The following is a 17,821-nucleotide window of genomic DNA, read 5'->3' on the forward strand; positions in this document are numbered from 1 at the left end:
TACACCAGTTGACAAAAAAATATGTTAACTCTAGAGTAATATAATATTATAAGCTGTATTTTGAGTGACAGATTGTATAAAAATAATAGTTTTTTTAATAACTATATTAATTTCATAAGACATTGACATTTATTTTATTTAATACATGTATCACTGCATCTCCATTAAACTCTCATTTTTCTATATATAATTTATATAACAATAATAATAATATATAAAAATATTGTTGAGTTAATACTGTACATATTAATATCATAATTTTTTATGAATAACTACTTAAAGTTATTTATAGTTATGTTATCGTAAAAAATTAGATTATTATTATTATATACATAACATATTAGCATATAATATAGTATTTGTCTGATTGTGTTATTAATAATTGCAAAATAACTCTGAAAGATATTTTCAATCAAATTAAAACTTCTTGTTTTTAATTATTTATTTTTGTTGTTGTTTTAGCTATCCTTTGATGAATACAAATATTATAACCATAAATATCGGAAAATTTATTTCACTTAAAGTATTATTTACGGTATAATTTGATCGAAACGATTACAAACAGATAAATATAAACATGAATTTAGAGTTATATTATATATATATATATATATATATGCTATACAATAACAATAGGGTTTATTATAATTTCAAACATAATATTATTATTGAAACGCTTGTGCTTTAAATTAATATCTTATACTAGAAATCGTGGCTTTCCTTTTAACTATAGATATCTATGATATGCGAATTTGTGGTAAAATAAATTTTATTTCAATTATTTTTTATGATAATATTTTTCTTTCTAAAATTTTTTATTATTAGTATTACAGTACAGTATTATTATTATTATTTTTATTATTATTATTATTCACTAAACCATCAGTGACTTCACAAAACTTTTGTTGCATTGAAATTATCGTGTCATACAAGACATCCAAAATCAATGTAATTTTGTTTCTTTATTTCATTGTGTAATCATAATATTAAGTGAATTTGCAAAAATAATAAATAATAAAAATATACCGTAAATAAAATAATAGCAAAATATATTTTAAAAAATACATAATAATAATGTTTGGCATATCTGGCAAATTTGTGCCACAAAAATAGTAACAAAAATATTACTATTAACGGTAATTTTGTTGTTTTTTTTGTTTGTGAATATATATACAGTATATATTAATTATATATAAATTATATGAAAATTTGTTTTAATGTCTGGCAGTCTATGGTGGATATGAGATCCCAAAATGTTAAGATACCCTAAGCCCATGAACCGAAAACTTTTAATTGTTATGACATTCACTGATAATAATAATGCTAATTGTTTCATGAAATTATTATTATTATTATTATGTTATTTTATGCAAAAAAATGTTGATTGTCTCACAAAAATGTGTCTTCAAGCAAAATACACACTGTATTTATGGATACACTGTTATAATTTGTGATAAATAGCATGAATAAAAAAACACTGAATTTAAATTGCTTTCAATTAACTCTAATTTTTGAGATTCCTTGAGGTTATTATTATTATTATTATTATTATAGACATATATTTGTCGATTCATTGACTTTAAAATTATTGATTCTTTATTGTTAACTGTAAATTGGGATTAATGAGACAAAATAATTCATGTATTTAGCAAACACTATATCATATAATAATATTATTATTACTAATAATAAATCTTATATAACACAAAACATCAATTTCTACTAAAGTTTTATGCTTACACTTCAATTATAATTTACTGAATAAAAAATAAATTTCAAAAAATTTCTATTTTAAGGCAATCAATTTTCATTTAATTAATAATGAAATTTTAATTATCTCTCTTTATTTGTTTTTTATCGACTATAAGAATGAATTTATGATAATTTTCTTTAAAAATTGCTACACGAAATCATTTTCTTTATTTTCTGTTTTAAAAAGTGTAATAATTTAATATTTTTTGAATTGTTTGTACTGTAAAAATATTCATTAGGGATTTTAAATTTTTAAAAATCTCGCAAACAATTATATAATTTAAAATATATATAGTAAACTAGCTATTGAAATTTAAATTATATATATGAAAAAATCTTATTTGAAAAGTCATGTTTGGGAAATTATAATAGAAAATATGTACAAAAAATAAGTTTGTTATGAAAATATGACTTTATATTCAATACTATTATAATATTCAGTTTGTTATCAATTCTCATGTAAATGCACTAAATATTACGGTATTTTTGTAAAAAAAAATTACACAATATATAAACTGTATATTAATATATTGTACATAAAATACAGTATAAACATAAATTTATATTTAGCAAAATTTTTCACATTTTTAAATTATCTTTTTAAGTGACCCTTTCATGGATCAGACAATTACATGTGAACCCAAACCTAAAAAAACTATTAGTTGCGACACAAAATCACTACTAAATAATACGATAATAACTTAACAAATGCTCACACAAATGGTCACATAATTATACTGTATTTGTGAACTGCTATTCATTAACACAAAACACTTGGATTTTTTTGCTAACAATTAGTTTAAAAAGCAAATACAAGGATAATAGTAATAATAATAATAAGTTAATTCATTAATGAATGTTTCAATTGGTTTTGTGTGAACGCAACGACCCAACAGTTAGACCATTGCTTTTTTGTCATGAATTTTCAATGACATCTAATTCTTTATAATTATTTAATTTGAAAATATTTAATTATATACTTTTATTCATAATATTATACAATATTTGTTTTAACAACTATTCCGAAAATTATACAATATATATATATATATATATATATATACTCTATATAATAGGAAATTATATTTAATAATGATATAACTATAGAAAATATATAATTATTAAATATAAATTGGAAAACTAATATAGAGATTATTTACAAATAAAATTTAATTATTATCATATTCTATAAACTTTTTGATTTATTTAAAAAAAATTATTAATAACTTATAATAAATTATAAAAATATATTTACCTTTAATTTCGGTGTCAATCGCGTATCAATCGGTAAAAACTTTTTTTAGTTGATTTGTTGCTTTGAAAAAATGTGAATTTGATTGAATATAACAAAATAGTCAATCAATATAATATATTGTATATAAAAATGTCGAAATAATCCCAAATATTTAGTTGTTATACAGTATTATAGAAAAGCAAAGTTTTGAGAGTAATTCATAAAACTTTTTTATGCCGTATTTTCTACTATTAATAACTCAAATGCAAGCTTTCGTTCATATGGTTTGTCGAGGAAAGCCTTACTATAAGAACCCGTTCCTACACTACAGAGAGTTGACTCAAATTTAAAAGTGGTTTCAAAAACTTTAGATCATTTTTTGAATGTTATACTTGGCTTAACATTACAAGTGTTGGAATTGTATACAGTATGTACCGTATATAAACATATAGTATATACTGTATATACATATATAAGCCCTAAGCTCAGCCCCGGTGCTCAGTCATGCACTCCATCAGTACTGTTGGACCATCAGATTCATCAGCCCTTTATATGTCGTGAATATCTTCTCACAGAAGTTAATGTTTGGAAACTTATATATATTTTTGTCATTTTTAGTACCAATTCATGTCATATAATTATAACGAAGAATGCATTTAGTATCTAATGTTATAGTAATATATAGTTTTCAATAATATTGTTAAAAATCAAAACATTTTTTAAAAAATTTACTAATCTTTGTTTAGTGCCGACAATTATTGTACAAGTATTGTACTGTATGTTTATATATAGGTAATCGATATGTTATAAGAAATTATTTTACATAATAAACTATTTAGTTAATCAAACATTCAAAAACATTAGGGTCTAAATTGATTAATTTGCTATTATTATTGGTTATTATAGTTTAGACTAACATTAACCTTGTTTTTTATTGTGAAATGAGTGTAAATACTATCAATATATCAGTATATTTATTAAATTTTTTAGTCATTACTCTGGTATAAACAGTAATTGCAAATATTTATTAAATACAGTAATAATATGAGAATTGAAAAATTGTTTTTTAATTTAATTTTAAGATACTTTAAAGTGTATATAACCAATAATTTAAGCAATAAAATGCAAAATAATTTGTTTACATTAAAAATAAGATTTGCTGAAATAATTAAGTTTTGTTTTGTCAATTCATTGGTATTATTGTTTAAAAATTATACAAATAATATAATATTATTATTACAATAAATTTTTTATATAATCTACAATATTTTGATTTATTTAATAATTTTTTAAATACTTGCAAAAAACCAATCAACCACTTCTCCCAAATAAAAAACATTTCATATATATAAATGACTGATTGTGTATACAATATATATATATATATATATTACTTGATTTAAAAATTATTTTTTTTAAATAATTATAATAACGTGTCGCTTAAAATGTTAAAATGCAACACTAAATTTTTGTTAACATGCATTTTAATTTGTACCAACACGTGCGCTACAATTTGTCCAACAATTGATACTTTCAAAAAAAGTTCGGTATAATTACGGTACATACACACTGTCTGTCATCATATTTTTAAAAGTTATACAATATTACAATATTATATATATAAACATATAATTCGCAAAATGTATGAAATTTAGTTAACATAAAAAATTTAAAAACAAAAAAATGTTCACAATTTATAAAATAATCGATTTTTTAAGAAAACCTTAATTAATTAAATACATGAAATTGATGATCAAGTTTTCCAGTTTTGTGGAAGAGATCCGCGTGGAATCATATCTAATAAGTACTGTCGGTGAAGATCAGAGGGTGGTACTCCAGATTTGCTTAGCATACTGTATGAGTAGGCCTGAGCGGCCAGTAGTGGCCCGAATGGCAACATGTGTGCCGGTTGTGGCTGAGGCAGACTTTGTGCCAATTGTTGTAACTGTTGGGCCTGCGCTGCAAACAACGATTGGTGTGCGGCCGATAACTTAGGCATTTGTTGCAACAGCGCCGCAGAACTGGCTACCGCTGCTGCAGCAGCCGCCGCATTAGCCACAGAACCGGTTAATCGCGAATTGATTGAAGAATGAGCGGGTGGTGCCTGTGGTAGAAGTGCTTGACTCGATGGTGTAAACGAAGATGAGTTCGAAACTGTATGATTATTGCCTCCATTATTATAGTTGTTTTGCGGTGGCGTCGGTGACATTGCTGGTAATGGAGGACTAGTGGCTCCCGAAGCTATTCTTTGTTCAATTTCCTGCTCCTGTTGTAAGGCTTTGACAAATGCAGTCTTCAATCGATTTGTATGTTCGGCTTTTAGTGCTTTCTTTATATTACTGGTTACACATGTCTCGCAAATAACGGCCGGTCTGTCTCTATTGGTGTCAATCCTGTCCTGCCATTTCCATACGGGTGTAAAATCAGTTCCGCATTGGACACATTCAAACGGATCGGGCGGCGGTCTGGTTAGATTTGGACTGTCCGTCAAAAAGTCTACAACGGTTTCCAATCCGACGTAATAAACAAACTCTGGATTATTAGCATTCGGTATAAAATGCATTTCAGGCGGCGGTGGTTTCGGTGGCGGAATTTGTAGTAATGTTTTTTCCAATTGTTTTCTTAAGGCTAGTTTAGCGGCCGCCTGCCGTTGAGCCGGTGTTTGCGTCACTTCTTCTCTGGTAGGACCGGGTGATCCCGTAACTAAACCCATCTATTCAATTGATAACAAAATTATTTATTAATTCAATATTAAATAAAAACAATAACAAACCGATGGATGAGAATTTAAAAGCGAATTCGAGTTTGGCGGAGCCCTCAAGTCTTGAACAGGATATCCGAGCACTACGTTTGGTGGTGTTGTCACTGGTGTCCTATTCATTGAACCTAACGGTCCGGGTCTATGTGAAGAGTGATGTGATTGTGAGTGTGCTGCTGTCGGGAGGGTATGATTTGAACTACTGTTTCGTTGAACTAAACCTAATGGCGGTGGACATAGCGCTGCGTGCGGTAAACTTTGATTGCGACCGTAGGGAGAATTCAATACACTGTTTGCTTTGCTGCTGCTATTGCTGTGAGCAGACACACGATTATTATGTGCCACGACTGGCGGTTGATGTGTATGCGGTGGTGTGGAACTAACTGATCCATTACGCGATGAAACATTGGTAACGCTGTTGGTTACCAATTTGTTAACCGTGTGACTATTGGTCACTGGAAGCGGAACATTGTTGGGTTGTTGTTGTTGTTGTTGCTGTTGTTGTTGTTGTGTCAAATTTGTTGTCACAATATTTTCCTTCATGAGTTGACTTTGTTTAAGTTTCTTTAGTAAAACCAATTTCATTTCTTCATTTCGCAACTCTTGTTTCAATCGACGCATTCTTCGTTGTTTTCGATTTAGTTCTTCCAAACTCAGATGACTCACTTTGGGCGACGGCGGAAGTGGCAGATCTTCATCGGCGTTAATCGATACAGAATCATCGGAAGCCAGATATCCGTTCACATGATTACCACCGTTAATGGTCTGCGGTGGCGTATCGGCTTCAGACTTGTTCGCATCGCTCGTATCACTGGCTTCATTGGTTACCTCTTGGTTAGCATTGTTGTTGCTGTCATTGCCATTGATTTTATCGGTCGATTCAATAGACGCGGAGGGCATCGATAAATCCAGTGTTACATCCATTGGCTCGGCTTCTTCTGAGTCATCGGTTATCATTGGTTGGTCTTCAACAGTGGTTGGCTTAGACTTGACACTTAAATCCATAGTATTCTCGACCTCATTGTTGTTGTCATTTTTGTCGGTATTGGTATCGCTGACCGTACCCTCAGTTTCGCTGGAAATTATCAATTAAAAAATAAATATAATATAAATCACAATTAATTTTAATCTAAATAATTGATAATTGATATCAATTATTGACCATCAATTGGTCATCAAAAATAACACATCCAATCAAAATACATACGGTTTTTGTGACAAATCTTTTGGTGATTCTTCGGTAAACATGATTTCGACAAAAAAGACACCAAATTGTGTTAATCACTCAATCAATTAAATCACATTAACTTATAGACCATAAGTGATAGCATAGATGATATCAATTGATAATATTTAATATCAATTACTAGAGTAGAGTTTAAACAGTAAAACAAGTGATTAATAATTATAATAATAATTGAATGAATTCATAGTATAGTCAAAAATAGTGAGACAAACAAAAAATGGCATTCATTTGACTCAATTGATTGACTTTATTATTATTAGTGATAAAACAATTGATTGATTCAAATAAATGCTTACTTTTTTCAATATAATCAGTGAATATATTAAGAGAGTGAGAGAAACAATGATTTTCTGAATATAATACAAATCAATGTTGGGATCAAATGTTTAGAAACATTAATAATATCTATTAATTAGAGACCAAACAATTGTCTCAATTATATTATAATCAATGCATTCATTGACTCCTCATTAGAGACTCTCTCTCTCTCTCTCTCTCTCTCTCTCTCTCTCTCTCTCTCTCTCTCTCTCTCTCTCTSTCTCTCTGTCTCTCAGTATTGTCGACACAAAGCTATGTTCACTGAATACGTGTTGTGTTTTTCTGTGTATATCTTATATGTTATATTCAAGAGTTTCAAACCATTCACTCATTGATATAAAAACAATCCGTTTATTAAAATACATTGAAAACAGTATATATTTCTCACTGACTCACTGTCTCACACATGACTGCCTCGTCAATGGTGTGACACTTGTCTCTCAATGATCGCCATCTTGTTGTATATGAGGCCCAGTAGTTGTTTAGTTAGTTAGTGTATCACCACATCAGTGGATCACAGCATCACTTTTGTAATGTATTGGGCATTGAGTTTAATCTCCAAAAACTAATAGTAATCATGTAATGAGTGCTTAGCTCTTAATAAGCCTAACAATAGAGTGTCACCTGTGGGACAAACTTTTTGACTATTGATAATATGTCTATTAATACAGAGTCTATACATTTGTTTAATTAGTTTATATCTATTTTGGATCAATTAATTAATTATAATTAAGGCCTAATCCGGCAGATTAGTTAATTTGCACACAAAAAAACTTTAGCTAACATATTGCTATTTATTTTAATAACTTTTTTTCCTGTACAGTATTACAAACACATATACACTGTATAAAAGTTTTGCCGGTTTCGCAAATAAATGATATTTCTATTACCAATAGAGTAGTAATACGATATACAGTATATCATAGACAGTACTGTAGAATAAAAGATACTGAAGTTATATACATGTAATGTACTGAATAAAACACTTTAATTTATATACAGGTACTATATTTACACTYATACTATGCATTGATATTATTTTTTACTGTAGTATTGATTATCTCTTGGTATATAACTATGAATATATGGTTTCATTATGATCCGTGTATTTAACAGGAGCACCGGGGGATGCCGTCTAATAAGTATTTCATGGGTCGTGGACTCATGGAGTTTCATAAATTCATACAGTATATTCAAAATTTATTTTATAGACTATAATATACTGTAGATGACTATAATTAAAATAAAATTATTTTTTCAAGTTTTAAATATTTTTTTTAATTATTATTATTCATTTTAACGGTTTATACAATTTATATGACATATTTATATTAGTTTATATCATTGTACTAAAAAAACAAACAATAATATTTTAATTCAATATGAAAATACATATCAGTTATTAACAGAAATTGATTGCCAAATAAATAATGAATTAAATTTTTCAAATGACCAGAAAATTATATGATAAATATAACATAACATTTCAAACAATGTATTGTAATAATAAAAGAAAAAAATGTATTTTTAGTGTACTTTACAGTATAAATATTACAATTTTTCTTTTAATTGTAAACTAAATTAATTAAATTTTTGTTTTTCTCTAAAATTCAAATTATTATCAAAATGTATTTATAATAGAAATGTTATTATAATTTATATTTAAAGAGTAATTAATCAATTTTTTTTTATATTTAACTTAACATTAACGGTACAATCAAGTGGCCTGAAGTTTGCAAATGTCTTACAATATTAAAATAATGTTTTTTAAAAGTTGGTATCGTTATAATCATAAGCTTAGAATATATATATAAATATAAATATTGGTTTAAATTAAATTATAGCTAATTTAATCATCAAAAAAATATATAATAATATACAGCAACTCTCTTACTCATATAGATGTGTGTGTGAATTGAATATCTTTTAATAATATTTAATTTAAAAGTTAAACATATTTTTCTATATATAAGTTAATTAACTAATTATTGATCACTTCTTCACACAAGAAACAAAAAATTATGGGTTAAATCATCACAAAATCCTTTCAATCCATAACTAATCTACTTTTACAACACTGTATATCTTGCGGACAAACCAGAAGCAGGCAAAGAAGCCGACAGTTCCGGTCAACAAAAAGAATAGGAATACCATAATCAGTGTATAGCCGAAGTACAGGAGCGTAGATATAGTACCAGTGATCGTCAGTTTTGTCATAAAGTAATGAATGCAATACACAAATAAATAAAACGATGTAAATCCACTCGTGAGGAATGATCTCCACCTGAAAATAAATTAAAATATTAAAATAATTTCTATGAGTTTATTCAGATAATATTTAATATTGTCCACCAATGTGGGTGACAACACTTACCACCAGTGATAATCTTCAGCGCACAGATGGAAATAGCAAAGCAAGACAGTGGTCTCACTGCATGTGATGACCAAAATGGTAAAAACCAGAAACAAGAAACCAAACATATAGTACATCTGATTGGACCAAATGCTGTTTAATATGAAGAACAGTTGAATGAATATACACCCAAAGGGCAGAATGCCTCCCATAACAATTCCCGGCAACGGTTGGGTGTAAATCGACTGTTCCGGTATCTGACGGGGAATCTGATTGGTTCGTACGGGATGTTCGATCGTACGTTTCTTGAATCCGAAATACGCGCCGACAAATGTCAACGGAAGAGATACACCAAACCAAAGAGCGAGTAATGCAATCAATGTTGTGAATGGAATAGCGGCTGAGCTTCCCTTTGCCCAAAGGAGTAGATTCATGACAAAGAATAGGGAGAAGACAACTCCGGGACAGAATAAGGACGTGAGTAATACGTTAAGCTTCCATCGGTATCCACCAAACGCTTTGTAGACACGTGCCGACACATAACCAGCTGGAGTTCCCAAACAGACAAATAAGACAAGAGAACATGTCATGAGAGCGCCACGATTTGCGGGCGACAGGAATCCTAAACAGGCGAAGAATAGTGTGATGACTGTCATACAGAACACCTGTACTCCACTACCAATAAACACTGATAATAGCATTGAATGAACGGGTGGTCTAAACACGTCTCCGTGGACTAACTTCCAGCCAAACTCTTCTTGAGCGTCGTCTTCGCTATCAATTTGATTATATCGAGCGATGTCTTTATGAAGTGTTCGCAACAAAATCATAGCAACCATTCCTGTGAGAAATAGTACGATCACTAATGAGTTCAATATGGAAAACCATTGGATGTTTGTGTGTGGCATCGATTCCAGTATGTAATCCCAACGGGATGACCATTTGACAGTATTATCTTTTACGAAGATTATGGAATAAGAATAATAAACATCGATTTTGTCGTCTTTGGATAGTTTTCCTGGTATTTCCATCGGTGGAACAGTAGGTCCACAATCGTTTGGTTGAAGACTTGGCATTTTCTGATGTTTGATACTTCTGGGAACCACATTAACAGCTATGATTCGTCCGCCTTTATCACCGAAGCTGACACCCCAGGCCTCGTTCTCACCGCTGTGGTATTTGATGGTAATGTCCACGTGATTAAACAAATAAAAGGTGTCTGGTTTGTTGTACACCACATTCATAACACAAGCATCTTTGGCTGTTCCCTGACTGTCCACATAACAGCCAACAGGAAAACCAACGGAACAGTATTGTTGGTCTCCTTCGACCGGATAACACCAAGTGATGGGCATATTGTCGACAATCCAGTGGTGCTGATAGTTCTTAAGCATGCCTTTCATCAGACCATTGAGTTTGTCGACAGCATTCCTATCGCCCAAATCATATGATTTATGGCACAAAGGTTTACATTCTTCTTGTCTTAAAAACGATATATTATAAGGTGACGAACGGATCCGCTCGCCAAAGACAACTTGACCTAAGTTTTCGACGGGTGAGTCACTGAGATCGTCGGCCTGACAGAAGTCAAAGTGCGAGTATTCGTATGGTATGACAGACTCTTCGGAATCCAAACGGTTGACAAACAGCTTGACCTGCGATTTGCAAGTCTCTGATGGTTTGTCGTCCTCGCAGAAGTTGACCGGAGCCAAACCCGGCAAATAAAATGCACGCACTGTCGCCAAACATGTGGCCAACACAACGACAGCCAACACCGACATCAGTGGTGACATCAATCAATCAGACTTCGAGTTTAGCCGCAAAGTGTAAACAATTGTCAAATGCGTCGATAGTATTGACACAACAATCCAAATAATCGGATCCAATTGTGTCGTGTCTTGTGTTCAAAACACTTGCTATCACTGTCTGTCTGTCTTTGTCTGTAACGATGTCCACAATGTGTCCGTCTTCTCGTCGATTGATTCCAACTCACAATACATGCGTTGAATCACTAAAATTCACAGATTATATGCCAATAATGTTATACAGTATTGTAATAATAATGTTATGACAACACATATAATACATATTATAAGTGATACGGCATTACTGTTAATACAGTATTAATGCTTTACAACATTACACACACACACACACACACACTGTGCGCGCACTTTAATATCAATATCATTACTATTGATATAATTATTAATATTATGTGTATTAATGCTTATATCATATGTGTTGGTATATTTAATTTGTAAGCACTTTTTTTAGTTATTTTTAAAAAATCAATTATCAATTTAAACTATCATAAAAAGTAATATATTTTTATCAACAACAAAAAAATTATATTTATTGATTTATTCAAATTATTTAATATAATTATTTTATGCATTTATAATAACTTTTTTGTTGTTGTTGTTTAATTGATACAATTATAATCACATTTGAAAATGAGATGCAATGTTAACATTGGTAATAAATGTAATTTAAATAGGCTATGATTTATTGTTTAATAGATGACTGTTATTTATTTAAAAAATGATAATGTTAAGTTTTTTTATAATCATAGTTTATTATAGTTTATTTAATGCAAAATTACTCTCAACTTAACATATATGTAACTATATTTGTGTGATCAGAATATTTATAAAAATTAATTAAATTATCAAGTTAATTTTTATTAGTTATATTCATTGATTTTTTTATCATGATAGATTTTAAATTTGCAATTATTTTCACATTAAATAACATCCGTAATGATATTGCAATAAATTATGCAATTAAACGGTATATAAAAATTTATATATATATTGTAAATTTATTAACTTAATAGTCGATAAAATTGATTACTATTGCACTAATGTTACAATTTATATGACAATATAAAAATATATAAATAATTATTATATACAATCACGAATAATTATCCGATTTATTCAAACAAGTTCAAGCAAAAAAACTAATAAATTATACTAATAATAACTTTTCATATTATTATTAATTTTAAAATTATTGTAAATTTATTGATATCTTTAAAATCTAATACAAAACAACAACAACAACAATTCGTTTAAATTTCAACAAATAATAGGCTAAAAAATCTAATAATAATTAAATAGTCAAATGATTATAAAAGCAATTTGCATTGTAAACAGTTTATGGCAACAGTTTACTGTCAACTTATTTTAATTATAATTATAAATAATATATGAGATTAAAATAATAAGAGTAAAATTAAAAACAATTATTTAAAAAAAAATCCGTGTCATAAATAAATTATCAAATTGCATACATATTAATTTATATATTATATATAATTTATATAACTGTCTGTTAAATAACTTGTCAATTACCGTAATAAACATTTCGTGAGATTAATTCAAAATAATTTTTTTTGTCACTAAAAAATATATATAAATGTTTCATTAAAAATGCTAACATAATGAGATTTGGCATTGTTTTGTCAACAAATTATTATTATATATAAATATTTGTGTTAAACTTTATAATAAGTTATATTAACTTATGGCAACAAATTTATTAACTAATTTTGCATTCAGGAGCTGAGGTATGGAGTAAATTATCGAGTATTGCTCGGGCCATGTATGCCGACGTCAGACTCTTGTCCTCGCAATAAAATTCTTCGATTCCAACCATTTCCTCGAGATCTACATTATATCTATCGACTCCACCTTTAATTAACTAAAATAAAATATTTTAGGTTAACTAAAATTTTATCACAAATAAAAAATACTTTTTATAAATTATATTAACAATCAAACAAACCATATCTAAGTCTACGGGCGACGCGTCTTTGAACTCGAGTTCTGGATTTCGTTCGAGGATTACGTGAATTATTATTAAAAGCTTTTGACAAACAAATCAAAAGTTAATTAATTGATTGTAAAACATTGTTGTTGTCATAATTATATAAACAGTATTTTAGATGTCATAATATACTGTAACTATGAAATACATATACAAACCTCAACAATAAGTTGTCTGTATTCAGAAGCAGATATGTGGCACAAAAAGTTTTCGACTTTAGTTATGAAATTGAGTTCATTTTGAGACATCATTTTAATAATCGTTTTGGACTCCATGTGCTGACTGCCAACTCGCAATCCCTGAGCTGTTCGTCCCAAAACATCCCAAACTTTATCATAGAAATGCTTTGGCACCCGACCTAATGATCCTTCAATTAGTCGTCTCTCTTTAGGTTTGAGGTCATTATCAGTTAACACTTTATAGAGAACTCGTCTCAACTGACTCGGCGACAGTGCTTCCAGTCGTGTCTCTTCGTGTTTGAAACTCAGATAGTGTTTCATTGCCTCAACAAATGAGCCAACCCTTACTTTAATGATACCATCAAACAAATGAGGAGTCGTTGATATCAGTCGTCCCACATATACTATGATTTCTTGTTGAAGAACAACATCGTAATGTTCGGCAATAACCGAATATAAGAGTTCCCGTATTTCTCTAGGAGTGCGCGGATGATCAATGGCCACTTCTGGATGACCATAAGTGCCTACAGTTATTTGTCGACCGCTCACCAGAATTGATGTTATATATGGCGATATAGAGTCGACCAACTTTTGTAATAGTGAACTACAGTAGCGAACAACAGACCAATGTCTCAGAGCTCCGGCCTGTCTTAACAGTCGTTCCAAACGGTCTCTGACTGATGAGCCTTCGGGCAGATTAAACTGAAGTCCCTCTCTGTGAGCAAGAATTCCCAACAGTTGGCTCTGAGCGTACAGAGTGTCACAACACTTGAGTGCGTCCATAATGTCAGGCCAGGTAGGTCTGTGCTGGTACTGTGCTTTAACATCTACATCCATGACTTCACTATAGACTAGTGCTTTAGGGATATCGGTAAGCGATTGATATCCAATTCCCATTGTGTGCTCCAATTGGCGAAAGCTTTCCAATTTGGGAAGTGATTCGTATGGAAACAGATGCAAAAAGTCCAAGTGTTCAAAACAGGATGAACTGATCAGATTCTGTAGGCGTCCCGTCTTAATCTTAAGACCYGACTGTAAATAACCCTTTTTGAACTCCACTAATAAATCTAACATTTCTTTGAAATGTATGTCCCGTAAGTGTTCTTCTCTAATGAGTATACAAACTGTCGGCCGACCAGACATTCGCCAGTATTTACCGACAAAATGTAATTCATTTTTAATGTCATCAATAAGTAGTGCCATATCGTGAGACAGATAAAAGTCGGACAATTCAAAGGTTAGTGGATAGCAGAGTACAGTTTGACCGGCTATGCGATATAGTTTGCTCGTTCCTAAAGCGCCTATAGGTCGGGATGGTCTTCCCTTTAAACCTAATTTCTTATTTATGCCCAAAAGTTCATAAATCTTAACCAATTGAGAGGGTGGCCATATTTGTACGGGTTCAACCTCAAGTGGTGTCTGAGTTTGTATGCCATACGTTGCCTTTAAAGGCCATATAAATTATTTAATAATCATATAAATAATTATATCAGTATCTATCAATCAATCAATTCATACCATCATTGCCTGTAAACGCATCGATTCAGTAATCAATACAACCTGAACCACTAAATCAGATGCCGTTCCCTAAACATGAAAGTTATTTATTAAATAACTTTTTTTATGTATAAAAATAGTGCATCATTTTTTAAGCAACAATTTTGGGTTAATTTTTTTAGCGCATTCACTAATTTAAATGTTAATTAATTAAAATCAAATAATCACTACTGAATCTACTGTTGATCTGTATAAAAATTTAAAAAATAATTTTCATGCCATTAAAATTGATTATAATTATTATTATCATTCAAATCACACTTATTGATCAACAGAGATGACTTACGTATTTTGCGCCCTTTTTTTAAATATCCAAATCAATGATAACATCCAAAGAAATATAGAAATATTATTATTATAATCAATCAATAAGTTTTTCAAACATTTTGAGAAATATTTTAAAGATTTATAAAAAATTTCAAATTTACAGTAGAAATAAATAGAGTGAACAGTGAATGTTTGAAGAGGTGATGGCCTAATAAATAATTTTTGTAAAAATGTTTACCTGAAATACAGAGTATCGGCCAATTTTTTGGGTGCGATCATAGCTCGGCATAAATCGTCGAATTGGATCCAATTCTACCGGTTGTAATAAGCCATCCGATAACAGTTGTGTTATTATGAGAACAGCCTACCGGTAATAATAGAGAGGGGAAACAGTTAGGTTTTACTCACTACCGGTAAGTGTTCATTAAATTGTTTCTACTGTATTTGGGTAATACTTGCATACCTGTCCCATGAGATAAAGACAAGAACTGTCGCTTCCCTCTTGGCTGGCGAGTCTGGGTGTTGATCCGGGATCAGCTTTTTCGGCATCTACATATTCTGGAGGAACCTAAACAATCAATCAATTTTTTATAAAATTAAACAATTACCGTACGGTATATAGTAAAATAAAAAATATAATTAAAAAAATTATTTACATAATAATATTTGGGTATTAAGTAATCGCCAGTTGCCATATCGATTCGACATAGTTTATTAAATAGTAGATCTTTATAGTATTTAGTTTGTTGTTCGTTGTTCTTAAAGATACCATCGATGGCCATAAAACAGCAAAACAATGGCCAATCGCACTCAATATTTTCAAATCGTTTGGTTTCATCCGATTGATACAACTTCTCTAAAAATTAAAACAAAACAAAAAAAACTAATTATAGACTTCACACTTAAATTTGCTAAATTGCTGTCCAAATCAAACAAACCGCGTTTCTCGAGGACTGTCCCGTAACCGTCGCTAATGAATCTTTTGAAGCCGTAGGGAGTTTTCAGTAGTTTAATAATTTTTTCTTTAGTATTTGCATAGAGAAGCGTATCGTGAGTTGCAAACGCCGGCCAACTAATTGTCGGTAATAAACCTTAGTTTAATAAAATTATTTATATATTTATTTGATYTCAAAACTGCAATAATAAAGTCGTTTTTGAAAAATATTGAAATATATTGTCATTACTTGCATCGGTATTCTTAGAGCTCGACTCTCGTGGTAATAGTGTCTCAAAGATACTTCTATTACGACTGTGGGCATCGATATCAACATAGATGACACTCCAAGAGGCGCCTTTTTCGCCAAAGAGATTGCATCCATTGATGGCCTCGAGAGCAGATTTGGCCAAACCGATAGACGAGGCATTTATTTCAGGTGTTCCCGAATTGTATTTGTTGCCCCTCTCCCACATACCGAAATCTGGTGTCCGATAAGCTCTCTCGACATAATAGACAAGATTCTGGACAAACTGGACCTCATCCATGGTATAAATAATTTGAAGACCCGAAGTAATCATTTGAACCAAAAACAGTAGATAAAGACTAACCACATCTATCTGTAAGTGTCCGTACGTATTGTCATTGAGTGATAGACCGGTGTTGAGATTGACCTTCGAGTGGAGCGCATGTTTGGGACTTTGATTGGTCTTAAACGGTTCCACTTTGTCTTTAGATTGTCTCATCCAAACAAATAGTATTCCTCGCATACATTTGACAGCACTTTGGCCTAACTCGTGACCCTTTCCTCTGTCATCGTCTATACGTTTACTATAGGCCTGAAAGAGGGACCAAACGGCGCAACATATGTATAGCGAGTCCCGAATGTGCGCTTCGGTTGTATCGCATGAGACCCGAGGAAACAAACCACTGGTCGGACTCTGGTGTCGCAGAAGCTGTCTTTTCACTAATAATTATATTAAGAGTTTGTATTGATATTAAAAATAGATAATAATAATAATAATATGTGACAAACCCTGTCCATAGAATTGATCCAATTGTTTGATTCGTTCGGCAAAATCGTTAGTCTTGAGTGCTTCGGCCAAATCGCTGTCCAACGACATGATTATCACCCGAAAACAAAAAATTTTCCGTCCGTTTGACCACTAAATACTTGGTTTACATATTATGACCGATAAATTGATTGTATTATATCATAGAAGTTAATCTGTTGTTTGAATTGTTTATTACAAATGATTGTAAACTTTTTTCTCTTGCATTTGAAGGACAATCTCTCCAATCAATGAATCATATGTTTGAATGTAAACATTTAAATGCATTGCGTTTACAATGAAAATACATGTACTGTATGTATGGATTTAAAAACCC

General features: G+C 30.4%; 3 protein-coding genes across 4 annotated transcripts; all 3 read right to left on the minus strand.

Moving 5' to 3' along the window:
- Window positions 1–4,274: 4,274 nt before the first annotated feature.
- Window positions 4,275–7,433, minus strand: LOC128958904 (transcriptional repressor p66-beta-like). Its single transcript, XM_054304864.1, has 4 exons — window positions 7,287–7,433; window positions 6,952–7,110; window positions 5,760–6,819; window positions 4,275–5,699 (listed from the first exon to the last, which is right to left on the minus strand). Exons 2-4 carry the CDS (start codon window positions 6,990–6,992, stop codon window positions 4,740–4,742), a joined length of 2,061 nt encoding a protein of 686 aa, XP_054160839.1. The 5' UTR covers window positions 6,993–7,110; window positions 7,287–7,433; the 3' UTR covers window positions 4,275–4,739.
- Window positions 7,434–9,152: 1,719 nt separating this feature from the next.
- LOC128958557 (transmembrane 9 superfamily member 2-like) lies at window positions 9,153–11,789 on the minus strand. Its single transcript, XM_054304437.1, has 2 exons — window positions 9,683–11,789; window positions 9,153–9,592 (listed from the first exon to the last, which is right to left on the minus strand). The coding sequence occupies exons 1-2, from the start codon at window positions 11,452–11,454 to the stop codon at window positions 9,367–9,369; spliced, it is 1,998 nt and encodes a 665-aa protein (XP_054160412.1). The 5' UTR covers window positions 11,455–11,789; the 3' UTR covers window positions 9,153–9,366.
- Window positions 11,790–13,166: 1,377 nt separating this feature from the next.
- On the minus strand, window positions 13,167–17,764 carry LOC128958781 (probable phosphorylase b kinase regulatory subunit beta). 2 transcript variants are annotated; one of them, XM_054304709.1, is made up of 11 exons: window positions 17,469–17,764; window positions 16,683–17,399; window positions 16,437–16,589; window positions 16,155–16,354; window positions 15,962–16,066; window positions 15,737–15,862; window positions 15,518–15,529; window positions 15,193–15,261; window positions 13,654–15,117; window positions 13,454–13,534; window positions 13,167–13,369 (listed from the first exon to the last, which is right to left on the minus strand). In XM_054304709.1, exons 1-11 carry the CDS (start codon window positions 17,554–17,556, stop codon window positions 13,208–13,210), a joined length of 3,177 nt encoding a protein of 1,058 aa, XP_054160684.1. In that variant the 5' UTR covers window positions 17,557–17,764; the 3' UTR covers window positions 13,167–13,207. The 2 variants fall into 2 exon arrangements, with proteins under 2 accessions (XP_054160684.1, XP_054160687.1); XM_054304712.1 differs by lacking the exon at window positions 15,518–15,529.
- Between the last annotated feature and the right edge of the window lie 57 nt (window positions 17,765–17,821).

Source organism: Oppia nitens, unplaced genomic scaffold (genome assembly GCF_028296485.1).
Source record: "Oppia nitens isolate AA-2021 unplaced genomic scaffold, nextdenovo-longstitch-racon4-pilon3 scaffold3_pilon_pilon_pilon, whole genome shotgun sequence".
Classification (NCBI taxonomy): domain Eukaryota; kingdom Metazoa; phylum Arthropoda; class Arachnida; order Sarcoptiformes; family Oppiidae; genus Oppia; species Oppia nitens.